Here is a 27,627-nt window from a genome sequence, read left to right as displayed (position 1 = left end):
TCCCTTGTACAGTTGTTAAAGCTGATCGTTAGGACCTGGCAGTTATTCTTAATTAACTGTTCCCTTTTTCCCCCATCCAGTCGTGAATTTTCTCAAAAATACCTTCTGTAGGCACTGGGGCTACAATGGTAAATAAGGTGTGGGCTGCTCTATCTACAAAGAAGTCAGACAGCTGCTTTTTCTGACAAATAATCATAAATTAAAACTCCCCTGAGTCATCAAGTCTGGGGAGAACTGGGCAGGTCAGGACCATAAGGACAGATTTTCTAAGAAAGTGGGGATGAACTGAATCTAAATGATGAGCAAAAGTCAGGATAAGAGTGTTGTGGGTAGATATATTCAGGGTCTTACATCATGGCATAGTCTAACAACTTAAGGAAACTCAGTGACCAAAGCAGGTGTTGGAGGGGTGGTGATGGAGGAAGCTGACGCAGTGGCATTGGGTGAGGCAGTCATATCCTGAGAGCCCCAGGAATGCCCAAAGGATTTGAAGGTGTTAAAAATTTGAAGGTGAAAGTGACAAGATTGGCTTTGGGTTTCAGAGGGCTGTCAGGGGTGCGGTTTTCAGTGCCAGAGGAGAAGGGGTATCCATCTGAAAGTTTCCATGAATGGCTACCCTCACTACTCTTTCATTTTTGGCAGGAAAATCCCACCAGTGCCCAGCACCACATCACCAGTCTCCACCCGTGTTCCTCACCGGACAAACTCTGTGCCGACATCACAATGTGGGGTCAGCTATATGGCAGCAGCCACTGTGTCTGCACCCCCAGTACTGCTCTCATCCACCTGTATCTCCCCAAATAACAAATCGGTACCAGCGCATGGAACCACATTAAATGCACAGCCTGCCGTGTGTGGGGCAATGGATCCTGTGTGCAGTATGCAATCCAGACAAGTGTCCTCTTCATCCTCATCCCCTTCCACGCCCTCTGGCCTTTCCTCAGTGCCCTCCTCCCCTATGTCCAGAAAACCTCAGAAATTGAAATCCAGCAAGTCTTTAAGGCCCAAGGAGTCTTCTGGTAGCAGCACTAACTGTCACAACGCCAGTAGCAGTACCAGTGGCGGCTCAGGAAAGAAACGCAAAAACAATTCCCCTCAGTTAATTCACTCTTCTTCCTCATCCTCATCCTCCTCTTCTTCTTCTCATTCCATGGAGTCTTTTAGGAAAAACTGTGTGGCTCATTCTGGGCCCCACTACACCTCAACGGTAACATCTTCCCACGGCATCGGCCTCAACTGTGTGGCAACAAAAACGAACTCGGTGAGTGTCCGGCACGACCAGTCAGGGAGGGGCCCCCCCGGCGGGAGTCCTGCTGAATCCATCAAGAGGATGAGTGTGATGATGAACAGCAGTGATTCCACACTTTCTCTTGGCCCGTTTATTCACCAGTCCAACGAACTGCCTGTCAACTCCCATGGCAGTTTTTCATATACACACACTCCTCTAGACAAACTCATAGGAAAGAAAAGGAAGTGCTCGCCCGGTTCAAGCAGCGTTAACAACAACAGCAGCAGCAGCAGCAGCAGCAGCAAACCCACCAAGGTTGCCAAATTGCCAGCCATGAATAACGTCCACGTGAAACACTCGGGTACCAGCCCCGGGGCACAAGGACTGACGAATAGTACCCTCCTCCATCAGGTAGGAAATGGACTGTGAGCCCAGTGGGGATGCCCATTTCCCCTCCCTTGAGAACCTTTACCAGCTCAGATTGTGGAATGGGGTGGGTGGTTTGCTTCATGGTATCTTTTAAAAGAAGGAAGGGCTTGAGGCTGTGGAAGGTGAAGCAGGCTATTTTCTGATGACTGGGAAGACACTCCTGGTTAAGGAAGCCGTGGAAGTCCATTTTAGCAGATAGGGCTGTGGGAGGCCTCCTCAGAGCAAAATGCTCCTATAGCCTAGAAGTGGAGGCCCCAGGGGCAGTGTGCTCCCTGTGTTGCCGACCAGGAAGGAAGCAGGCAGTGTTTCCTGGAGAGACTCTAGTTTGTTCCTCTGAAGAAAGCTGGGCTGAAATCAAAATTCATCTCAAACTGTGATGATGTAAATTTTATAAAGAAAACTTTTAATACTTTGCCCAGCGAAGAATTTCCAATTTTCTGGTTAAATCTCTCTCTGGTTAAGTTTCTTACCCTTGTTTTTCAGGGAGTCAGGAAAAGAGCAGTGAGTTTGGATATAGCAGAAGACTAAAATCTCTTTAGTTAACAGATTAAAAAGAATAAATGTGGGTCCATCAGTAGAGAGTGGCTGAGTGGCTTCGGAGTCACCTTAACCTGGCCTTTCGCACTGCAGCTTTGTCTTTTCCCAGCTCTTTCTCCTGTCGCTGTTTTCTCCTGATTTCTCCTATACACTGCCGTTTCTTCCCAGCTTCCTTTGTTCTTATTTCAATGCCTCTCTCACCTTCTTATTTCATTTGCCAGGATATCTCCTCACCTTGTTTACTAACAGAAGTGTCAGTGGCACCACCCCAGAGCCCTGCTTTAATGTGGACTTTTTTATGGTTTTTTGTTCCTCCTTTGAACAGCTCAGGTGTCAGGTTAGGGCTTTTTCAGAAAATACTGAGAAGTTTCTTCCTATGATTTCAATTCCCTCTAATATCTGTGTGCACTAATGACAAGTGCCAGCAGTATAGGGGAAATAACTATCCATGAGTTTAAATATCAGCTGCTTCAATTCTTCTGTGAGTGCCATCTCCGTATGGGCTGTCTGTGTGTTATTTGGCTATTTAAGCAGAGGGTTCCTGGACAAGTGAAAATTGTGCTTTTACTTCCTGATTTGTAGTTATTCGTTAAGGTTTATGATGAGCATAAAGATGCAGTGCAAGCACAGAAGTGCAATTCCAATCCCTTAAAACTCCCTCCTGAGTATAGTTTCCTGATGCAATGAGCCCCAAAGGACAGTACACCATCCTGGTGTGATGCCCACACCCATTTATTTGCTATCTTGGAGACCTGAGTGTCCACAGGAACAGAAAGGAGAGGAGGATCTAGGAGGTGGGGGTTTGGGGTACAGGGGTGGTACTGTGTGAAACAGTGACTGGAAAACTTCTGTGAGAAGAGACTGCTCCTAGCAACTTGTTACCAGTTTCAAAGAGAAACCACAGATGGACTTGGATGAGAACTATGGACTTTTTTTTAAAGATTTATTTTTTACTTATTTATGCATACAAAAACTGGGATGTAGGCCGGAGGTGGGGGTGTGGGGGGAATGAGAGGATGCACCAGAGACAGAGTGAGGAGCAGAACAGGCCGATCTACTGAAATATACTGCTGAGGGGAACAGCGGGCGAGACAAGAGAGGTCTGCTCCGCCATGTGGGTTAGCTCCCTGGCTGGGATTGAACTCATGCCAAAGTGGCTGGTGATAGCTTGATAGTGCTGTGAATGTAACCCCTGCGCCACCAGGGAGGCCCTATGGACTTGTTTTTTAAACTATGTAGTTTCGTGTTTTCTTTTTTAAACTGGGGTAGCTCACACATGTGTTGGCTAAATTGGACTTACAAACTATCAGTTTGCCACCTCTGATTGTCACCATCTGTAGGGCAATACATCCACTATGACAAACAGCTTTGGGTTCTTTTCCTTAAATTAATTTCAACTTTGAGAAAGGTTTTCTCTGTGTAGTGGAATACTTTTTATTATGCTACACAAACCCTAGCAGACCCATGGCTAGAGATCAGAGACTTAGTGAACTCCCCAAAAAAGTGTTGCATATTTTTGTGTTTATGAACATTTATCTGCAAGAGGGTCCTACAGCTTTCATCTGAATCAAAGGGATTCCTAACTCCAAAAATGCTTTTAAGATTGCTCTGCTTAGAAAAGATTCAACTCACTGTTCCTGGTGGGGCTGACTTTAAAATACAGATAACTGAGCTGGCAGGATCCTCCTAAACAGGAGAAATACAGGGGTACCTGCTGAGCAGCACTCCCCCTCCCCCCGCCCCAGTTCTGTTCAAGGCCTCTGCCACCAAGAACTTAAAAATAGCTCACTGTGGGACAGTGAAGTCCAGAGTTCTTTCTCCCTGGCATGGGCACTGTATTGGGTGTGAGTTTTCACACCTGTGTGTGTTAGCCCACTTGACCTTTTTCAGTTCTCATTTGACAACCTGGAATTACCTACCCTCAAGGAAACAAAATCAGCAAATAAAACAAAAAAGTAATTTGAGCTATTTTCCTAAGTTGGAAAATTTAGCCTGCCCCTCTTTTAGACAGTTCACTAGAACTTAGTCTTTTGGAATGATTGTGGCTGAGAGCAGTGAAGGTTTTTTAAAGCTAAGGTCATGTTCTGTAGCTGACTGCTTCTGGCATCATCCAGTCAGTGGAGACTTTAGTGGCATGTGGCCTTTGTAATATTCTTGTTTAGAATCAGGGCAGTGCTGTGTATAACCACTTACTTACCTTGTCATTATTTCCCCACCCCCTCTTTTTTGAAAGCCAAAGGCACGTCCCTGACAGCTGAAAAAAACATGGGGAGGAATAATCTGGACACTTTGGCGACAAGTTACACCTCCACTCAGCAATCTGGACTCCACGATGCCTTTGAGTCTGTTTTCCCAACCTCCTGTGGGCCTCAAGGGTAGAAATCTGCCGGGCTGTTGTTTAACAAGGATTTCCCTGAAGCTATGTCTGTAGCAGTGAGTACTTGTAAAGGACACTGGATCAAGTTCAGCCACCGAATTGCTTTTATCAGTGTTAAAGTGGTCTGGACTGCTTGCTACCAATCTGTGAGAAGCTTTGGTTTTGTTTTTTAACTTGCAGTATATCATGGAGCCACTCTGAGTAGATTGGCTGGGTGAAAGAATGTTTTGGCAGGAAAATTACTTTAGACTTTGTTCCTACTCTCCCTGCCCCAATTCTTTTTTATGCTGTCTTCTGTAGGTCTCTAGGCACCTTAACTGAAAACATCTTCCAGATGAGAGACAGAGCTGTCCACTGAGCAAGCCTCCGGAGAAGGGGATCTGATGTTAGGTTTTTATAGGGATGTTGTACAAATGGAATAGGGATGTTAGGGGCATGACACCATGACAAAATAGCCTGTATTTTTGCCCAGCCTTTTGCAAATAACTTGGGAAAGTTTTCAGACGTCTCTAACTTACAAACTGATTTAGAGCCACTAATGCCCAGAGAGCAAGCATGCACCATTTTAGAGGTTTACTTTTCATGGTACAAAAACAGTTCCTTAAAAAAGGAAAATTCATATGCAAACTAATTTTGATATAGGAAAGCCAAATTTTGTTGGGGAGAGGAGCAGGTGGAAAAAGTCACTATGGGGAAAATTTTCTCCAAAATTTCCAAAGAGATGGAATTTTTTAATCCTTTAATTTTGTATGTTAAACAGATTTGGTAGATTGGGTTAGTTGACCTGCCTAGTCTCCCTCGTCAAACAATTGCCTTTGTAAAGTGAAATTATTAGGAGGCAGCAGAAGTAGCACTCACAAAGTCATTAATATTCACATGTTTCCACTCTGCACTAACCCACAACCTCCTATTTGGATTGTCCTGGGACAAAGTATAAATTTCTGCTTTGATCACACCCCATATTATGTGTGTGTCTGGACCCCCATCGTGCCACTACAGATGTTTATTTGAATGCCCTTGGGTGTAGGGAGCAGGTATCCAGGGAGGGGAGTTGGTGAAGTGTACAGGTACTTATGCAGAGACATGTGATGTGTATCTTGTATTTCCCCAACACCACCTTTGCTTGTTGTTAATGACAGCCACCTTCCTGAGAGAACGTTGGAACACCCTCTGGGATATTTTTCTAAACCCCCTACCCCAAAAAAGAACAAAAAATGCTAATACATTATTGCTTGAGGTTTCATCGGGGGATGAGCTGGGGCTTTTTCACAGGTGATTCCACCACCACAGCTCCTGAAATGAGAGCCAGGCACTTTTGCTGAGATCAACACACAGAGTTGCTAAACACAGGGTAAATTTCCTAAAGCTCTAATCCTTGCTCTGGGCTGGGCTGGGCTGGGCAGAGCCAGCCAGTCAGTGCATCCTTCCCCCCAGCCCCAATCCTTGGGTTACAAACTTCATTTTCAGGGAATTTCAAGTCAACAACAGGTAGAATGAATAAATACTTGGTGACCAGCCTAATAATGTGAATTGCTACAGAATTATTATGTAAGAAAACAAAAAAAATTATGCAGATACTTTAGCTATAAATTGATGTAAAATATTGATTTTTTTTTTTTTTTAAGGAAAGGGGGAGAACATTATCTTTTTCACTTATTATGCAATCAATGAGCAAATGTTTTTAAAATGGTAAGGAGAGAGCATGGATGGGCCAGTTTGGTGCATTTAGAAGAAATCAGTCTGGTTGTTCCATCCCAATGGAAGGAGAGAAAGGAGGTAAGAGGAATCAGAATATACTTAATTGATTCCTTGGTGACAAGTGCAATGGGGTATGGGTAGAATTTATTTTCAGAGCCAAGGGGACTGGATGGTTATAAATAAAATTGCTTTTAGCGATGGAATTTATAGACAGATCATGTTGTTCCAAAAGATGTGAATAGGATCCATGATAGTAAGTTGATTCAGAATAATGTAGATATTTAGATTAGCAAGTGTTGATCATTTGATTTCTTAGAATGAGGTTTTAATTGAATTTCATTATGTCTCCCGGTAGTACGCAGAACATCGGGATTAGGAATTTAGCCATTTTGGATTCTGCCTGCCACAAACAGACCTATTCTAAACAGTGCTATTAAATTTTAGACTGTTGTTCAAATATTTTATTTTCTCCTACAACTACTTTTTAGTACTGATGAACAATTAAGACCATTTAAAACATGGGAGTACAAGTATTTTTTTGAATTAAATTAACTTGCAAAACCAAATTTGCAGTGGTTGGGTTGTTTCTAGACAGACTTTGGTATCAATTTAAAACCAAGATAATTTTTATATACTTTCCAATAGAATTTCATGACAACTCCTACAGTTTTCTTAACCTACAAAAAAGAAAAAGTGCTGCAATGAACAAAGAATTATACAAAACCTACTTTTGTATCTTTATTTTGGAATTTCTTGTTCTATTATAAATATGGAAGTATCCCTATTTCAGAAGACATATTTTGTTAAAAATGAATTGTACATATTTAAATATGTATTTTTGCACAGGTCTTTTTTTCTGATATCCTGTTTTGGTACAATTGAGATCATCTAGTATTTATTTATTAATTAATAAAAGTAAAAACCTTTTTATAATTTGAAGTGGTTCACTGCCAAGCCAATAGTTCTAGAACCTGCCTCCTTTACAGTTTAAGGGATGCCTCTGTTCTGTGAAAGTCTTTTTGTCCCTTTTAATGTCTCGGGAGTGGATTCATACAGATGAAGTGGGCATTGCTTCTCCCTAGTTGCCTGATTTCCCCATAGACTACAAATATCTAAGTGACACACTGCTTTTTTTTTGTTAGTGTTTTACGTGTGAGTGTGTGTGCGTGCACGTATTTCTGTGTGTGTGAGTGCGCGTGTGTGTGTACCTTGAGCACATGTGTGTTATTAGTATGTGATGTGATTTAAAACTAATGGGAAAAAAAAAAAAAACTGAAAGTGCCTGAACCTAGTTTTAAGCATAGACAGACTCTCTTTAAAATGACTTGAATGTTCAGTTGAACTTTTGGAGTTTGCTTTTTCCACCTAAATATTATTTCAAAAATTTTAGAGAAGGCGTTGAAAACCACCAATGCTGGTAATTTTACAAGGTATTTTAAAATTAAGACATTTTGGTTCACAATGACTCAACTGGTGATGGATTATCCATTGGCACCAAGGGTTCAAATCTCTGTCAGCCAGCAGCTTACACAATGTGTCCGTTTTGTTATTCACTCATGAACTATACAGAGTTTAAAATAGAATATTTGAAATATTTTGTATTCCAAAAATATAATGCAAGTACCTCTGAGGATATTGGAAAAATGTATAATTTGGAAAATGTAATTTATAAAGGCAGCTGTCTTCCTACAAGAGTTCTGTTGCCAAGGAATTTCTTAATATCTCTCATGTCCTGCAGGGGAGGGGGACTGGGCTTTGAAAAATGATTGTTAAAAGTTTCATTGTTTAGCAGAAAATAATCATTTTTACATTTTGTGCAAAACATTTTACATTTTCAGATCATTTAAATGAGCACTACATACTGTCAGTGTGAATGTAGGGCCTTGAAAGCATTTTGCTGTTGTTTTGTTTTTGAGCTTGGTTATAAAAGCAATCTCCTGTGTTAAAATGTGTGAATAGTTTGATAATTTGTACACATAATCAAGAGCATCTCAGCTGGACTTGTGTGTTGGCTGCTGTATAGAACATGAACAAATGTCAAGGGATAGAAAATTACTTTGGATATTTAAAAGAGAAGAAATATATAGTCTATTTGTTTTGTAACAAGTTTCTGTAAATAAAATAATTTATACTATTTATAAGAAAAAGTTGTGCTTTGCTTTATGAGAAATTAGTTTGTTGAACAAACATGTTGCTAAATGGGCAATAAAATTAGGACTTCTCAATAAATAAGGTTGGCTGCATGAAATATTTCACACGTTTCTGCCTCGTGATACTAAACCCTTTTCAATCTGGTTGGACTTTTGTTTTTGCCATCAGAAATCCTGGTGAAACTTCCTTTAGCTTCCTTTCTTTACAAGTTAAGTACTCCTTTAAGGGTTGAGGATGTTTCCACTCTTGGGCACAGAGCTTTGCTTTGGAAAACGTATTCACTGTGTCAGCAGTGGGCACTGCCACATTCTTGTCCTGCAGGTTTGTGAAGGAAACAAAGGGGAGTTAATAGATTAAGAAACACATCCCCAGTAGGACTTGCTTATATGTAAATTTGATGGCATGGAGTCAATTTTGGTCAGAGGTAAGTTTTTTGTTTTTTGTTTTTTGTTTTTTTTTGGTTTTGTTTTTTTTTTTTTTCTAATCCAGAGCTGGTCTGATCTCTTCCTTCCTTTAAATACCTCCCTTTACGAGTGCATTTTAGTAGTAGTCAGAGTACAACATACTCTTATCTCTAGAAATCTGGCTAGTTTTGCCATTTACAAATAAATCATTCTAACAAATTGCAAAGTGTTTTTTGTTGCCTAAAATAAAAAGGGAAACAGCTGCTTTGTATATTTGTATATCAGAAATAATGTTCATATCTTATGCAAAGGCATTGGGCTGATTTTAACCCCCAAAACCCCATAGACAACTCACTCCTTTCTTATGTCAACTCCACTCAAATGCATTTCTAAGAAGCATCCTACTGCATTTCTAAGAAGTTATCTAACTCCATTCACCTTGAGCTTCCTCCTCCAGAAGTTCACTGACTAAATTAAATCTCTTGCTCTTTTTACTTCCCTTCCCTTCCAGGTAGCCTGGCCTTGGATAGCGGAACTATCCCAGGTCGAGGGTGTGTGGCAGTTTGGAATTGGCATGTGGAAATCCAATGGTAGAGAGGTAGAGTAAGGTCATTCTAGGCAGAGGGAGGAAACTGGGAAACCACAGGTGTCAAAAGGGACTGGAGAATAATTCTGGGTGACACTTGCTGGAAGGGAGGGGCTCTTGGGGTAGACAAACTGGCACCAGAGTGTCAAGGAAGGACCTTAAGTGTCATGGGACCTTCATTTTCAGAACAGTGTGCAGAGGTATATCATGGTCCATTCCCGCACGGCACAGGGCAACTGCCTAAAGTAAAAGCCGCCCAAATCTTTACTGGAGATGGAAGAACATCAAAGGTGCATTTAAATCTCTTTCCTTTATTCTTGTGTTTTCACTCTTTGGCCTCCAACTTGTCTTCAATATACTCCCAAGTCCTAATCAAAAACTGGTCTTTAATCAAGCCTAAGGTCCTCTCCCTTGATCCATGTTCTACTGTTAGGGGGAAAGGATGCGCTGTAACACTACTCTTTCAGACTCTACTGTCTAGTAAGAAACTTGCTCCTGTTGCTTATGGGCATTAAACTAGTATTTTACCTTGTAAATGTACAGTTCTTGGTGCCTGTTGTTCTCATTTTCCAGGATCTAAGCCCATATACCAAAGCTAGCACTAACAGGGTATCTCTTAGCAGATAGGGGAATGTGAGACAACCAGCCCTCCCCCCCCAAAAAAAAAGTGTCAGGGTAAGGGAAAAATCTAAAACTTATTTTTTTAAAAAATCCTCAATCACATAGGACCCTCCCAAGAACTATGGGGGATGGAATGGACAGATGAGAACCTTGGGATAAAATAAGGTGCTGAATAATCCAGGTAAGAGCTATTAAATTTCTAAAGTAAGACTGTGACCCTGCTGATAAAGAGGGGACCAATTCCAGAGACCTTTGATGTTAGAACCAAAAAATTTTAGGTTCTAATTATGGTTAGCACTAAGGGGAAAGGGAGTCTAAGATAGTAAATTTCTAGTTTGACTAAACTAGTTGATGAAATTTAAGTGAAACTTGATGTAGTAATGGAGAATACACAATGATGAATTTGAGTTGCTGGAGCAGAGTTCAAGTATGGCACCCAGTTGGCTGTATGTACATTCTGGATGGAGCTTAGGAGGAAAGGTTGTGCTGTAGAGGTGGAGGGTTGTATTTCACTTTGAGATAGTAAATGTAGCCGTTAGAGTTCATGAGGAAAAACACCTTTCCGAGGAAAAAGTAGGTAGCTGTGTAATTAACTATAATGTTTATGTTAAAGCTTTTCTAGCGGAGTGCCCAATATGCCAAATATTTAGTATGTTACCTTTCTCACAAAACTCATACAGTAGAGTAGTATGTTGTTCTCAGTCATACTGTTGTGGAAAGGTAAGTGTATTGCCCAACGTCCAACACTGACAGGTGGCATTTTCAGGCTATGGATTCATTCAATCCTGTCAATTCAGTGATTTTTTTTTTTTTTTTTTCTGGCAGATCCCAAGAATCATATAGATCTGACAGACAGGCAGTATCTCACCTTATGTTCCATTTGCAGGATTTTACAAACCTAAACCCTCCTCCTTGTCCCAGAAAGAGAAGAAAGCCCAAGACAAAACCCTGCACAGAAGTATTTTGAAGAGAGAGAACTGACACTACAGAGTAAAAGGTCAGATGAGGGTAGGCAGAGGATGAGAGGGAGATGGCTTGGTTAGGTGTTTTGATAGTTGACTACTTGGTAGTTATCAACCTTACCAACTGCTTAATTTTTTTTTTTTCTCCTGCTGCTTTTTCCAGGCTAATGGGAACAGTAGGTGTTGGTAGCGTAGCAAAGGTGGAACTTGTGCAGGGAGATTGGCAAAGAGTATGAGTGAGGGTGTAGCTAAGTGATTCAAGGCGGACTAGATTGAGCTTCCAAGGAAAAGAACGAGGAACTACCATTTATTTACCATCTATAGAGCAACTATCAAGATGTTTTATTTGCAGTCACTTGTGACATTTGTGATTCTTTCCATGATGAGACAAGTTATTTGTTCAAGCACAGAGGAACGTTCATGTTCAGTATGGCAGAGGGGCTAACATGCAAGGAAATCCAGGCATCAAAGTTGCTGGTGCACAGCACTTTCAGGAATAGGTCAGTGAAGGGAAGAATAGGACCATAGGGTTGGAGTGGAATATCAGGTTTAGTATCAAAAGCAGAGCTGTTCAGTGGTCCTTGTGATTCACAGGTCCTGAGTGAGAACATGGCAGCAGACAGAAGTGACATGGAGGAAAAGAACACTGGAGTTGAGACTAAGAAACTGACGTTCTAGGGTACCATTGACCCGGTTGTCCATTTCAAAGTTTCAGGGTTGATAGGAAGATGGAGCTAACTAGTCCAGCGTGAACCAAAATGAATAACATAAAGGTCTGAGGGCAGTGAGCACAGTGAGCTGATGGTATTGCTAGGGGGTGAGCAGCTTCAGGGGGAAGGCATTTTGAGTGAGGGTGGAAACAAGGAGAGCCAGGAACTAGGAAACAGTAAATTCGTCTTGGCCCCAGAGTCCTGAGGTGTGCATGCATGAGGAGTATGTAATGGAGGGTTTCAGGAAAAGCAGACTCAAAACCTCAAGAAGCAAGTGGAGAGTTTGAGTTTCATCAGCAGTGATACTGCACTAATTGCAGACACTTGGAAAAGTAGGTCTCTGGTCACCTCTAACACTGAGGGTTGGCGAAGTTGTCAGGGCGCCACCTACTGGCAGTCTTGATTTAACTAGTTACTACCCCAAGGCAATTTCAGGATTAAGATGTATATATACCAATTGAATTGAAGGCTAGTCATGGGTAAGTTGTCCCTTTCGCCATTAGATTTCTGAAAGACAAAAGTTAGATCTCTCTCTTGTTGACTAAGGTTACAATAGACTGGCCCAATCTGCTAGATTCTCTATATCCTTTGGAGGATACACAAAAACAATGCAAACCTGGATTCCATGGCTTTGAAATCAAACCCATTGGTTTCTTAGAGCTTTTCATGTTTTCCAAATAGGGATTTAACTTCATTCCCCCACTGCCATGGTGATTTGTTACTAATACAAGTTTGCACAGCATTAGTAAGGTATCAGCCACCTCCCCCTTTTAAAAATAATCATGAGGATAGTATTTCAAGTATCAGCTATTATTGCTCTTAAAAAAAAAAAAATAGGTTGAAAACAGTACCAAGGATTGAGAATTATAGTCAATCTATTAACTTATCGATATTAATGCGTGGTCAGGTTACTAAGGGCTAAACGCATTCAATCATAAAATCGTAAGTGTACTGTAGTGCATGTGCTAGGTGGCATTCTTTTAAGCTTTTTGCATCAGGTGAAAGGTAGGTCCAGACATTTAATAACAAAAATGGTTCTCAGTCGGTTTTTCCATGACCAAGACTACTAACTAGTAAATTAAAAACTGATCAACAGATAATATTTTCTAATACCGGAAATCAACTATGGTTACTTAACAGCTTTTTAAATATTTACTGTTGACTCCTACTAGAGTCAATTTGGATTTATGGATACACAATTTTATTGATAAATTAAAATTGCTTTAAAAAGTAATCACAAGAGTTCATTCTGGTGATTCCATGTTGTGCTAGGATAGTGTATTGAGACAAGGGTTTAAAAAAAATGGCATCAGGTTTCCACCTTCAGTGAAAGCATTCACCAATATTGAAAAGGAATTAAGTACTTTAGCTCTATGTCATTTAGCAAATAAATATCATATGACGATAATCTAATGAAGGTGTACTTCATGATTAAAAACAGAAAATTAAGACTTAAATGCAAGCTATATAAATGGAAGCTTCCAGAAGTACCATGAAAGGTTAAGAATTCTTTGGCTGGGTTCTCCTAGTTGATTAACACAGTAGGATGACCATCAGCCCCGCATGCAAATGGGTAGTGCAGAGGCAATGGCAGGGACCCAGGAGTGTAATGTAAGGTACCAGGGTGGACTGAATGACCTGGGGGTGTTGGAAAATACACACTGGCCCTTTAGCTGACTGGAAATGTGAGACCCAAAGTTAACCTAACCTGTCAGTTTTTCCAGAGAAGCTAGATGGTCAGTTTTGATTGTCTTTCAAATTTGAAAGCATGAACTTTTTTTTTTTTTAAACCTGAAAAACACCTTAAGGAGTTCAGGTCAGTTTCAGCCTGTAGGTGACCACTTTGTAACAGCATCAGGAAGCCTGCCTTCCTTGTATCCTGACTTGCTTTGATTTTCTAAAATTTCCTTGATCAGGTTTTAAATACTCTACACAAAAAGCAAAGAACCAAGGTTTGAAGTTAGCCTTCTATGTACTCACTTAATGAGACCAAATACAAAAAAGATTCCAAAATTTGTCTATAGAACTTGACATATTAGATGATCCAATTCAGTCATCTTATGCAACAGTAGCCTTCTATTAATACTTATATTAATGAAGTAGAAAATACATTTTACTGTACTGTTTTAGTTTGTAGTGATTTCTTTCACATGAATGAACTCAAAATAGGGCTGATTTTTACCACACTTCAAGTATGGTATATGAAGGAAATAACTCCCAACCTCAGGTGGTTAGTATGGGGGAAGCTGGGACCAGAATTTAATTTTCGTGGCTGGAATATCCAATGCTATTTCCCCCATACCACATGGCCTCATTCAAAGAGATCTGCTGGCTTCCAATTTTATATTCACCTCCAAACTGATACTTTGAAGCTTAAAAGTGTTCCACTGGAATGTGTATTTACATAGAACTCTTGAACAGTATGTAACAAAGGCTGATTTTGTGTTTAAAAATTACCTATGAGTATGGAGACTATTGACCAAATGTTAACAGTAACTATCACTGCAAAGTAGAATTTCAAGAACCTGACATTCAAATCCTATTTTCCCTCCAAGTATAAATGCAACAATTCTACTAATTTTTAAATGGATATAGGAACACAGTAAAAGTTCCCAACTCTATGTTGGGATTTAACAGATTGCACTGATTTTCAGAATAATGGATTTTGTTAAGGGTACTTACTTACATTCACAATTTCAAGAAATTATGGTGATCACTGTTAATAAGCATTTTTAGAAATCTGTATGTCTCAAATGCTTTTCACATACCTAGCATTTATAATAAGCCTGTAAATTCCTTAACTCATAGCCTCATCCTCTTCCTAATCTTTAAACAAATTCAGCTGCCTCTATAGTCCATGCCACCACTATTTGGTGTTGCCTGCAACTTAGTGCTATAATGACACATAAATCGGGCTATTCCTTCACTGGAAATTTCAAGTGACATTCCATCTCTTACTCTAAATATTTCCACGGGTCTCTTCATCCTATTTAAATGTCACCTCACCAGAGAACCTTTCATACCCTTTTTCTTCTCTTTCAGTTTTGTATTTCCTCGTGGCACTTATCCTCATATCACTCCCCAAGTTCACTATTGGGAGAAAAAACTTTCTTTTCCTTACTTATCACCATGGTTGTTTTTTTTCTTTTGCAGGGGGGAGGGAAGGAATACCCTTTGCCAATATCTATGTACATTTTTTTATATCTGTGTGTAGTAACTTAGTCTTGACAGTTCTGAAAGGCAGGAGTTTGTCAGCCTCCTAAAAAGGAATAACTTCCATTTATCTTCATTCTTTTCTGTACTTATGGAGACACTGCTTAATTATGGGCTACTATAGTATGTTCTAAAATTCAGTAGGCCTAAAAGTAAGAGATTATGAGTTTATATTATTCCTATTTTACTCTGAGTCAGAATTTGAGCCAGAGATGTTCAAATGACTCTTCATTAATGAACAATGTTTTGATACTATATTAACATTACTGAACCCCAACCTTAGTGGTATGAGAAAAAAGTAAACTGAGGGCCTCCCCCGGTGGCTCAGGCGGTTGAGCACAGTGCTGTGAAGCTGTCCGCAGTTTCTGTAGCGCCGGTTCGAGCACGGCCGGCCGGCAAGGGTCCCACAAGGCGCGGCAGACCTCTCCTGTCTCGGCTGCTGCTCCCTGCAGCAGTGTATTTCGTCAGTCTGCCTGTTCTGTTTCCCACTCTGTCTCTGGTGACTCCTCTCACCCTCCCACGGATCTGGCCCGTACCCCAGTTCTTGTATAAATAAATAAATCTTTAAAAAAAAAAAAAAAAAGAGAAAAGTAAACTGAAAGAAACAATGCAGTATTTTATACAGTTGAATTGAATACAATGAAGCTATAAAAATCCCAAATAATTATCTCTGAGGGAAATCTTTTGTTTACATGGTTTTACATATTAATTACTCTTGAAAGTTTCTGAACTCTGTTTAGTAGCAGATCTCCTTTCTTGATAGTTTCTTGGTACTGCCAGTTCTTGCTATCAGGTCTGAAAATTCAAGGAGGAAAAAGTGAATTATCAGTCACATTACTTCATAAACAACAGCTGACCTACTTTTAAAAAGAAGATATTGAGGGGGCCTCCCTGGTGGCAAAGGGGTTAAGTGTCAGCACTATGAAGCAAGCCTATAGATCCCCATTCAAGGGGCACAGCAGACCTTTCCTATAGCGCCCACTGCTCCCCTCAGCAGTGTATTTCAGTCAGTCTGCCTGTTTTGCACCCCACTCTGTCTCTGGTGAATCCTCTCACCCCCCCCACACCCTTGGCCTGTACTCCAGTTCTTTTATGCATAAAGAAACCTTAAAAAAAAAAAAAGGTACTGAGGAATCCTACTTTGAGAAGTATTACAAACATAAGAGTACCTGTTGGTTTCCACTATTTCATTCACTTTATCTATTTTGCAGTGTAGTCTCCCAGCAGCAATAAATCTAGAGAGTTCCCTAATTGGGGGGGGGGGGGGAGGAGAGAAAAAACCGCTTTTAGCACAGAGAATTTCTGCATTAAATACATGACTCAGTTGTCTTTCAAGATAAACTTCAGTTTGCCTCAAGCCTGAGCTATTGAATATGCAGTAGTTGAAGAGGTCTTCTCTGGTGTATTGCAAGATCATCCCCAAAGATTATCATCTACCAAAATAAATATGATTTTAAGTTCATACTTAAATGGGGGGAGGGGAGCAACGGACCCTACTAAGTTTGCAGTAAATCTCAGTATTTTCAAATCCTTCAGAGCATGGAGGAGAAAAAGCTTTCAAATTATTTTTAAGACAGACTTATATGCCACAACTTACTTGCCATCTCTCCCACAGAAATAAAATGAAAGTTCATAAAAACAGATACCCAAAATAATGCTAACTATAAAATAATTGTTTAGTAAATATTTAATGAATCATTGATTCATTAAAGAGCTAAAAGCCCTAAATGTAGCCACCAATATAACCAGAATTACAGAAGCAACCTAAAAATTGGAAGGCATTATCAGAGGACTACTACCTCTGATGTAAAATAAAAGTAAGAGCCACTTACTGTGTAAGCAATATGGCCCACAAAGAAGGAATAGAATACTACTTTGGTAATAGCTGGTCTAATAACCTTTCAGAAAATTAGGGAAACTGACTCAACCTCTCTACAACTTAGTTTCCCTATCAATAAAGCAAAAATGATAGATGTAACTATTCTGTAATAGAGAAAAACTTAGATTTTTTAATAATCGAGAAAAGCAATGCAAACAGGAAAAGTACAAGCTCACACATTAAAAGAACTTAAAAAAACAATAAGTTAAACTTACTGATCAATGAATTCCACACCAACACCAAAAGCTTCTGCCATATAGCCGAGGGTTAATGACCTGTATGATTCCAGAAGCTGGCTATATGCATGAATTCTCATTTCTCTTACATAGTATCGATAATGAGGTGCAAAAAGCCAGTCCTTTTTCATTTCCTGTTCCACAATAGCTGCAATGTATAAGATGACAAATTACAACACTGTCTCTTAGAGACAGGACATATTTATCACATGTTAAGAAAAAGATTAATGTAACATACAAAAGTAATGTAACGTACAAAAGTAATTAATACGTAATTCACATAAGAAGAAATTATTTAGCTGAAAACTGATATACCACTGCTCCTAAAAGTGAGATGACTTTAAAGTGAAAGATTGTTGCTGTGACAGAAATTAAATTGTCAAAGAACAGAAAAAGATTAATAAGATACCCAAAGAACAACAAGTTCTGTGACTATTAAAAACAGTGACATAGAGTGACTAGGAGGTGTTCCACTGGATTAGGGCAGACACACCTCTGTGAGGCCTAGCAGAGGAGTCATAGTGCAATACAAATGATATAAAGATCCCAAAGCAGAAGAGTTTGGCTAAGTCCAAGAATAAGAAGAAAGACATATTAGAATGTAGCAGGAAGACAGTGACATTGATACAGAAGGTGAGTGAAAGACTCAAGAATATATTTATGCTTCTGTTTTGGCAAAATAGAAATCCCTAGAGGAGAAGTTTTGTTGTTTTTCCCTTTGGAAAGGATTTGGGGGGAGATGCGAATTGAGGGATAACATTCAAGCATAAAACTTTGGGAATATTCAAGTAGATTCACCTATCAGATTTCAAAGAGATCAAGGAGACTTTTAGGCATGGGTCTGGTGCTTAATGGAAGGTCTAGGGCTGAAGACAGGAACTAGGAGTCACTGCTGACAGAATGAAAATAGAGAAAATAGGCCATGACCAAATCTGGACAGTCAGTCATTAAGAAGTCTACCAGGATGAGGCAAGTATGTCAGGACAAATTATCAGGGAATGATGTATTATCAGGGAACGAGCAAAGCTGTGGGGAGAAGCAAAGGTGGTCAACATCAATGCATATAAAGATGTATAAAGAACACATAATTTAGCAATTACAGATTACAGCCTCAACAAGAAATAATGATCATTTTCATTAATAAAAAAAATGCATAAATACCAAATCATGTTGTGTCCCTTAAATTTATACAATTTATGTGTCAATTTTATCTCAATATAATTGGAAAAGAATATGGCAAGGAAAACCTATGGAACAGGATGGGAATTAAAATGTTTGCTGGTTGGGATGGATCACATCCGCAAGCCCAACATAAAATATTCTCTTTCATCTTTTATGTGACATTTAAAAGACAGACAAAATAAAAGCCATCATTGGCCGGGGGTGGGGTGGGGGGCATGTTTTAAAACATCAGACCTGGGTTGATTTGACGCACATAATTTCTTTTATTATTTAATTTGTACTCACAGGAAAAAAATACCCAATGTTCAGGAAGGAGTGGGGACAAGAGGAAAAACAAAAATTTGTGTAGATAGAATCATTGTAAAATAGCTTTGGAGGAACACTACAAGTATTTCCAACTGATTATTTTCTTAACCTTCAGCCCCTGAAAATGATTTGCAAGTCAGCACAAAGATTTAGTTATCAGATAAAGAAGCCATTGCTGAATTCAAGGCTTAATCTCAACGGGAGACTCAGAATCCCCTTATATCACTCCCCATAAAAGTCAATTCATATAACTATTTGTTTATTTCATCCCCTATATGACTCTAAATCAGCCAAGTTTCTCCACCAAAGAGTCAGGTACTAAGTCATCTTTCAGCCTTTGAGAGTCACATAGTTCACCATCACATATTTTCCTTTGCTCTTATTTTTTTCTTTTCAAAAATGTAAATATAATCTTACTTCCTGGACCACATAAAAATAGTTCATAGTTTGCACCTCTCCCCTTCTAAACAAAAATAGGCAAATGATTGGTCATCCTAATGAAAGACCTGTAGCTATCAACACCTTGTATTTTCCATATATGTGAAAAATCACTTTAGGTTTTATGCATAAAGTATCAGAAATAAGATAAAGGCAATCAAAATAAGCAAGTCTTTCCTTACCTAATGACTGGAAGAAAACTGAGTAACGACATTCATAGAGTGAAAACAGATACTGTCGAACTGCTGGAAGACTATGCAACACTTCAAGAATCTCTGCTCCTTTAATAACCTAGGAATTTTTAAAAATATAAGCTTTAGTGATTTTTGTGTATTTAAGTTAGACAAGATGGGGTAATCTTAAAACATGAGTATTAAAGATTCAGTGCATTACCTTTTCCCTGAGATCTGGTCTTTCTAAGGCAATCATGCTAACATAGACAGTATAAGTCACGAAAGTTTTATAATCCATCAGTTCATAGGATGTAAATGTAGAAACAGTGTCAAGGAAGAGTTCAGCTGCCTGTTTGAAATCACGAATAGCCACACAATAAAGACCTTGATACACTTTTAGGCGATTTCTCCTGTCCCAGTCTCCTCCTTCCTCTATTAAACTAAAAACAAACACAACAGTGAAATCATAATCTGGAGATAGACAATTCCACTTTTTACTAGTTTTGTGTTATCTTCAATCAGAAAGAAAATAACTTGAACCAAAAAGAAATACTTAAAATATTTTACTGAGCACATCAATTATTTGACCAAATATACTAGTTGTAAACAAAAGAAAATAAGCTGTTTATTTACATCAATTTTATTCGTACGCTCTTTTAGATGGAATATATCCCCATTGCTAAAAAAAAGTACCTTTTGGCCTTTTCTGTGTTTCGTGTGATGAGATCATTATCCATATAAAATAAGCCAATCCTAAGAAGATAGAACACAATATCCAGCCGGTGACCCAAGGCCACAGTTTTGTCATACGTCTTGCGAAAGGCTGTCAGAGCACCCTCCTGTCAAGAGAACCAAGGCAACGGCTAAGAACAGGTTAAAGTTTTCAAAAGTTATCAGCTATCTGGGATTGCCTTAATAAGAAGTAGGGGAATAGGTAGTAGAGTTTTAAAACAAGATTGCCATGTATTGATATTTGCTGAAGGTGGATGATAACCGCAAGGAGGTTTATTAGACTATCGTCTCTGTATAACGTACACAGATAGGACTAAGTGTATACTTTCATTGTAGAAAATATGAGAAAAGCTGTTTTCACTTTTGTTGCAGTATTCTTTGTTCCATTTGTTCAATATTTTTCCCCTTTAAAAAATAACTACTTTAATATAGTTTTGCTCTAAATTAACTGTCCTATCACATAAAGTGTAATGAACATTTTAGTCAATGACAATTAGAATACAAGTATTTAAATATACACTGTACTCAAAGCATTGTGGAAATGTTTTGATTTAGCTGTTACATTCATTCAACAACAATGAATGAAATCCTCTATATTTGGTACTTTTTGGTGTGTGTCTAACTTTCACTTTATGTAGTTATGCTTCATAAACTTTATAAAAGGAACTGGGAAGACAATATGAGCACTCAGATTTTGGTTTCTAAAAGCTGGAAGAAACCAAGGATCCTCAGAGAAATCGCTGATTTCAGGTATGGAGTGAAAAAACAAAACAGGTGAGCCTGTGATATCCAGAAGCTGCGTGAGAAAGTAAGACCAATGAGATCATGTCAAAAGGACAAGAAGCTGTCTTGAAGGAGCTTCTACTAGCAAATACAACAGGTAAGCTAAAGAAAAGTGATTATAATCAATAGTAACACAGTGAATAATAAAAATCCATTAGGTATTTAGTAATATTAAATATTGAAAGAGTAAACTGAACCTAAAAAAGGGTGTTTTTAGAAGAGTGCTATTTAATAAACATTAATATGAGAACATCACCAATTTACAACTCCCTGGTGTTTATTCAAGGCATGTCCTTGCTGAAATTCACTGGGTCCTGACCGCCTAAGTTTCAGTTTCTTACTTATATGTAATAAGGTCTCCTCTTTACAACCAAGATACACATACAACCTGGGAAAAAACACAAACTAGGAGTAATTTTTAAACTGTTCTATATTTTCCAAATTTTCACAATGGCCATATCTTAAATTTATAATCAAAAACTTCTTGTTTTAAATTTGAATTAAATAGCTCCTGTCATTTAACATTTAAGCAATTTGTACTAGGTACTAGTATAAGCTCCTTGCCCAGATCTTTAATCCTCATTAAATAGGAACTGTCCTCACCTCCATTTTACAGATAAAGAAACTGAGGGTCCAGTAAATCATAATTATTGAAGCTAGAAATAGAACCCAAAAATCTAATCCAAGAGCCCATAGAACTTGATTTCTTTATATTAACACTATATCAGCCATTATGTAAATATATTGAGTTCTGATTAAATGTCTTAAATAGATTCTTGGAAAGTCTGACTTGAAGCAAAAGGACAAATAACAAAACCAGGTCCTCAGGTAACATACTTTAGGTTCAATGGGAGACAGGATTTTTTTTTCCCCTGCCAACAGAACAAAACATTATTTGGGGCCCTGCCATACTTTCAGGGTACAATCCCTATAGTTAAAGTCATTCAAAGCTCATCTTTTTAACTACTATTACACAACTACTATATTAAAAATTTTTAAAGATCTAATACTGGAGGGTGTTCCTCTCATGTACTAACAGTGTAATATAAATTTGGCTGGCTACTACTTTAAAATAAAAACTGTTCACTGTCCCAGCAATTTCACTTCATAGAATATACCCTAGAGAAACATTAGAATATATATAATACAAGCACTTCTTTTACAGAAGCAGTCTGTAATGGCAACAACTGCTGAAAAAACATACATGTCCACCAAGACCTGAATAGCTAGATAAGCTACAGCAGCCCTGCAACAGATTATTAGCCAACAGTTGGCCAAAATAATCAAGATTATGTACACTAACATGGAAGGATCTTTCAGTGTTAAGTGAAAAGGTAAAGAGGATAACACCATAATCCATTTATTAAAAAAATTTAAACAATACCACCTAATTTCTACAGGTACATATATGTGCCTGTAATACACAGTGAAAGACTTAAAAAGTTTACATTTGAGGAGGTACTGAAGAAAGAAAACATGAAATAGAAGTTCAGCATTATGTTTTTGTTTCTTGTAAAGAAACTACTATTTGTGTAAACGGTAATTTTTAAAATGCACCAGAACCAATGCTCACTCACCAAGGTAAGTGAGAAAAGAAGGCTACTAATAGTAGTTAAAAAGATCATCCCAATTTTGTAAAAATAAAACAAACAAAAAGCTCTACCCTGGGCACTCATATTTGTGTTCCCACAGGGACAAAGTATACATCTGGCTGCTGTTTAAGGATAGATGATAAAAAGGGAGCTAACGAGAAGACTGCTAACTTTTTATTCATTTTTGCACTGATTCACAAGGTCAGGTAAGCATGTTACCGTTGTACTTTGTTAAAAAAAAAAGGGGGGGGCTAGCTAATTTTTTAACTGAAACATTATTAAACTGAAATAGTGCCCTTTGAAACTACACAGACCCTTCAAATCAAGAGGTCCCCGGTTCATATCTGGCGCCCCCCTCCAAACAAAGCAAATAAACTACACAGACCCGGAACACCTCCACTCACCTTGTCACCAATACGGCAGAGGTACTCAGCCTTTGCCATCATCGCATCCCGGATTTCACTCTCACCCAGATTCTTCTCGGCATCTTCCAGCTCCTCGTCTAAACGCTTCAACTCTTCTTCGTTTGCCTTCTTCATTTTATTGAGCAGGTCCATGTCCATCTGCCAGTCAAGGGACTTGCACAAGGCTTCGTAATAAGGAGCCATGTCTGAAAGCCAAGAAGGATGTGACTTAGGAGCAAGGCCACCTCATGTAAGGTAAAGTCAGCGTAGCCACCTCTTCCCCACACATACACTGTGAAGTCACCCACCACCAGGAAATAATGGCACAGGGCCTGGGAAAGGGCTTCTCAAGACAAAAATTTGCTGCTGGGTTTTGCACCATTTGACAGGGCTGTGGCGCACAATCTCTGGATTATCTCCTGACGATTTCTGTTCCAAAGTCTCCAAACAAGGGTAAGCAAGTTTACACACTCGCACTCACACAGGGACGTGCAAGTGTGCCCTGTCGGATTGTTAGGGGAAAATGATGTCCTGAGCTAATCCCATACAGGCTTTGTGGACTCCACCCCCACTCCAGACGAAAGCCATCAAGACATTGGGAAAGACAAATCCCGTTACCACCAAAGGGAAGGTGGCTGGGACCTGAGGATGGAGTTAAGCAGCCAGGTTGGGTATAAAAACCAAACACGTGGGCCTTGGAGGGGCTCGCTGTAGCTCGCCTCCTGGCTTCATGGCTCCTGGCTCGCGGCCAGCTCTCAGAGTGCCATTGGGGATTCCTGATGGGCGGATCGGTAGGAGTCACTTAAAACTTTGTCTCCCACCTTTTCTCCCTGAGCTGTACATTTCCTCATTTCCCCTTCCCTTGTAAATAAACCTTTATTAACCTTTCGCGTGTGCCTGCAGTAGAGCATTGATAAGTCCTTTTAAGCACGAGGGTGAGGACCCACAGTCAGGCACCCCGTTTTGTATCAGGGCTGCCCTATAACAGGAAGGCACTCGCCGCCGGGAAGGCCGGAAAGCACCGTCTCCAAATTTCTCCAAAGGTAAAGCTTAACACTGTACAGCAACACCCCAGGCACCAGCCTCGAATGACCGCTCCCTACCTGGCATGGAGCTCAATACCTCAGCTCTCCCCGCAAGCTGAGTTTCTCCCCAAACTGCTCTAATCGGGGTAGGGCCAAGAGCTGCAGGGCACCCACCCTCCTCACCCCTGCGACAAAAGGCGGGTTCTGAAGGGCGGAGAGCCCAGGCCTAGCCTCCGAGGCTGGGTCAAGGGGCGCCCCGGGGTCTGGAGCCGAGCCGGGCTCATCCCAGGCCTAGGCCGCTGACTCGGCGCCCCGCGGGCTCACTGTTATCGCGGACGGCCGCCATCAGCTCGTCGCGCACGGCCGCGTCCCCGCGGTGCTCCGGCAGGCTGAGCAGGAAGCGCAGCTGCGCGATGCGCAGGTCGGGGTTCTTGGGCAGACCCTCCTCCTCCAGGTTCTCCAGCGGCATCGCGGCGGCGGCTCGGAAGTTGAAGGAAGACGGTCGCTCGGCAGGCCCGCGGCGGCGGCGACGGCGGCGGAAGCGGGAGGAGGCGGCGAGTGCGCCCTGCGCCGCCCGCGCGGCTTCCGGCTCCGACTCCGCCTGCAGCGCCCCCTGCGGACGCGCCCCGGGAACGCCTCCCGCGGCCAGAGGGCGGGCGGGCGGGCGCCGGGGTGTGGCTGCTCCTCCCCGCCACCTGGTGCAGCCCTCGTGGATGGGGCTCAAAACCAAAGTTAGGCTTAACGAAGCTCTTCCTTCCTTCCTTTTCAGCTAGTTTACTTTTTATTGCCTTTGTAGTGGTTCGATCTGGGGATCTTTTGGAAAGTTGAAAGTGCAAGAGTAACAGCAGTAAAAATATAAAACAAGCACAATTTTTTTAAAAAGCGTTTCTTTTTTTACTTTTTTTTTTTTTAAAGATTTTTTTATTTATTTATAGAAGAACTGGGATACAGGCCAGATGCGCGGGAGGGTGACAGGATTCACTAGGGACCAAGTGGGGAGCAGAACAGGCAGAGTGACAAAGTACACTGCCGAGGGAAGCAGCGGGCGGCAGGAGAGGTCTGCTGAGCCTTGTGGGACTCTCGCAGGCAGCGGGGGATCCAACCTGCGCTGCAGAGGCTGCCGGCAGCTTCACAGTGAGGCGCTCAGCCGCCTGCGCTACCAGGGGAGGCCCACAAGCACAATTTACTGAGTTCTTATTCTTTGCCTGACCCTTACTGTAGGGACATGAAGGGACACGGAGCAGGTTTTCTATGTCCCAGCAGACTGGGTAAAGGAGGAGTCAGAGTCCTCAGTGGTTTTGCAGGTTTTTTTGGGATTACCAGGCATATGGCAGGCAGGGGTGCTGGGGGGCCGGGAGGCTGGCAGTCGGCCCAGGCCCCAGCAAATCCTCACTCTATCAGGGCTCTCTGGCCTTCTCTCTGTTTATCTTTTTCTTCTCTCGGCTTCTGCTGGCGTCCCCGTAACGCCGCCCTTAAAAGCCCAGTCTTAGCCCATCTGCCTATGTCCTCACCCTACTCCAGGTGCCCGCCATCAGGCATGCACTCAGGACCACAGGGTTCTGTCATCTATCCTAATGGCGAGAGGGCAGAAAAGCCTGATATCTTTTACCTTACCCTACACTTACTTGTATGTGCATCACCTCATTAGTCTTCTGTAATATAGTGCCAGAAGTAATATTTTCTCCACTTTGTAAATAAGAAAACTGAGGCACAAAGCAGGTAGGGAATAGGATCGATCAAGGCCATGTAAAGCTGTGTAGCAGAGCCCAGATGAAAAATCGCTGTAGGTCTAAAACCCTTGCTCTTTCCTTTTTTCTAAGAAAATAGTTCAGAATTCCAGTCTCAATACAATTGATTATACAGCATTTTAATCCGCAATGATTAAATGAAATGGCCTGTATTTGCTGCTTCTTTTTGTTCATGCTTCTGCAGTCTTGGAACTGGAATTGGTAATGGTTATGGAACTGGAGCCCTGGGCTTGCACTGCAGGGTAACACTGGCATTTTCCCACTGCCGCCTAAGCAGGGGAAATGTTGGGGAACACTTGGCTGTTTTCCAGCCTGCGCCAGAAGTTGCTGCTTAAGGCAGCCACTCCCTCACAGCTGGGTTTTGAGTGCTGAGTCTGACTGGGAGTTCCACACTAGCTGCCCGAGCCCTACCGCTGGGCGGCACCCAGGCCACCCTGCAGCAGAAAGCTCGGGTCAGCTACACAGTGGTCTTATGCCAGTGGAACCTGAAGACCAGCCTGTGCTAGCCTTTTTATATTTGGTGCCTGGATTGTAGAATGTATCACTGAAGTGTGAGCTAAATGAACCCATCATGTTCATCAGCTCATTAGTTAATTATTCTGTGCCAGATGAGCTGATTGGTTCTAAAATGGTGCAATCAGTCACTTAGGATTTAAAATCCACCAACCAGGCATGTCTCCACCTGGAGGGAGACCCTGAAAGAGGATATAAGGCAGGGCAGGCGCCAGGTTAGGACCCTCAGACATGGAGACTTCAATTTTTGTTCCCAGCCTCTGGAGAAAAAAGAAAGACCCCAGGAGCTGAAGAGTGACCAGATGGCTGCACTTACCTCTAGCCCTGCCTCTGACACCACCTGAAAAGACCACCAAAGGCCCCGGGCCTGGTGTCTCAAAGAGCTGTTTGTTGTTGGTGGGGGCAAACAACTCCAAAAGAGCTATAATGCTGGTGTTTTCTAACACGGCCTCTGGTGATTGGATGAGCAGCACAACTAAACAGTGCTGCCTAGCACTGCTGACAGGTGACCAGCACTCTGTCTGGTCACTTTTGAGGGCTGCTAATGTGGTGTATTATCTGGCGTCCCCTCCTGGTGCTGCTGCCTCTGCTGCTGTCTGGCCCAGCATCAGGTGCTGTCCATCCCGACCTTCAGACTGTTGCTTTGGTCTGCTGCAGCGTCATCTCAGCAGTTCCACCTGTGAGCATCTCCAGCTGCAGTGAGTTGGATCCTGGCCTGCTGCTTGTCCGTGTGCCACGAGCTCACACCCTCATTGGCAGGACAGTCCCTCTTCAAAGAACAACCTTTTGTTTGGGGCTTCTGGACAGCGTTGGCACTGAGGTAAGATAGCTGGCCACTTGTGGCCTTAAGAACGCTTTGTTTCCCCTTTTTGTTAAACCCCATTGTTGTTCCCTGAGATCGAGCAGTCTTCCAACTGTGCACAGGCGTGATAACCCACAGTGACCTGTCCTCTATTGCGCTCTGTCCTTTGGCCTGCTGTAGCCCTGATTCAGTTACATAAAATTCCATTTAGTGGATTTACCATAATTTACTTTTACTCTTCCTTTCATTAGAGGTGACTTTAAGTTGTCCAGGAATTTTATTTTCCTAATGTAAAAACTGAGATGAACACCTTTTGGTGCAGAAGTCATTTCATACTTTGCTTTTTCCCCTTAGTGTAAATTCTTATACAGGATTAATAGGCAAAGGACTATTTTTGTGACTTTTGGATATTTAATGTTATATGGTTTTCCAAAAGAGTTGAACTGGTTTACACAGCCACTGCAACACAGTGGCTTCTCATTCTCACCAGTACTGAGTATTACTACATGTTTTTAATATCTGTTGTTTTTTAAAAAGATTTATTTATTTATTCATACAAGAGCTGGGGTACAGGCCGGGGTGGAGGTGGGGTAAGAGGATTCACCAGAGACAGAGTAGGGAACAGAACAGGCAGACTGACTGAAATACACTGCTGAGGGGAGCAGCGGCAAGACAGGAGAGGTCTGCTGCACCACGTGGGTTGCTCCCTGGCTGACTGGGGATCGAACTTGTGCTGCAGATAGCTTCATAGGTTGCGTCTGAAACCCTTGCGCCACCAGGGAGGCCCTTAGTATCTGTTTTGATAAAAATAAATATTTTGAAGGCCACTCAAATAATAGAGAAAATATAAAAATATAAGCAAAGAAAAAATTACTAGCACACACCACATTAAACTTTT

The 27,627-nt window shown here is 41.1% G+C and overlaps 2 protein-coding genes across 3 annotated transcripts in view; one reads left to right on the top strand and one right to left on the bottom strand.

Annotated features, from left to right (window-relative positions):
* Window positions 1-4,536, top strand: part of ATXN7 (ataxin 7) — a gene marked incomplete at both ends in the record, with an annotated part of 85,469 nt that extends 80,933 nt beyond the window's left edge. Inside the window, 4 exon segments of the mRNA XM_084247899.1 lie at window positions 643-1,639; window positions 2,416-2,480; window positions 4,426-4,478; window positions 4,481-4,536. Of these exon segments, the coding sequence (XP_084104025.1) occupies window positions 643-1,639; window positions 2,416-2,480; window positions 4,426-4,478; window positions 4,481-4,536 (1,171 nt within the window).
* Window positions 4,537-15,465: 10,929 nt separating this feature from the next.
* PSMD6 (proteasome 26S subunit, non-ATPase 6) lies at window positions 15,466-24,661 on the bottom strand. 2 transcript variants are annotated; one of them, XM_084247673.1, is made up of 8 exons: window positions 23,991-24,661; window positions 22,642-22,847; window positions 19,824-19,969; window positions 19,351-19,570; window positions 19,140-19,248; window positions 17,011-17,179; window positions 16,086-16,163; window positions 15,466-15,711 (listed from the first exon to the last, which is right to left on the bottom strand). In XM_084247673.1, exons 1-8 carry the CDS (start codon window positions 24,133-24,135, stop codon window positions 15,615-15,617), a joined length of 1,170 nt encoding a protein of 389 aa, XP_084103799.1. In that variant the 5' UTR covers window positions 24,136-24,661; the 3' UTR covers window positions 15,466-15,614. The 2 variants fall into 2 exon arrangements, with proteins under 2 accessions (XP_084103799.1, XP_084103800.1); XM_084247674.1 differs by having other exon boundaries at window positions 24,108-24,661.
* Between the last annotated feature and the right edge of the window lie 2,966 nt (window positions 24,662-27,627).

This window comes from Talpa europaea (genome assembly GCF_964194135.1).
Source record: "Talpa europaea genome assembly, chromosome: 11".
Lineage (NCBI taxonomy): Eukaryota > Metazoa > Chordata > Mammalia > Eulipotyphla > Talpidae > Talpa > Talpa europaea.
This window is presented reverse-complemented; position numbering and strand designations above follow the sequence as displayed.

Bases quoted from the DNA above. Each gene is read 5' to 3' on its own strand.
- PSMD6 (XM_084247673.1), bottom strand. From the start codon at position 24,135: ATGCCGCTGGAGAACCTGGAGGAGGAGGGTCTGCCCAAGAACCCCGAC. The intron at 22,848-23,990 runs GTGAGCCCGCGG...CTTGGCTTTCAG, and splicing joins GGCGGCCGTCCGCGATAACA to ACATGGCTCCTTATTACGAA. The intron at 15,712-16,085 runs GTACTCTTATGT...TTGAATTTTCAG, and splicing joins GAAATAGTGGAAACCAACAG to ACCTGATAGCAAGAACTGGC.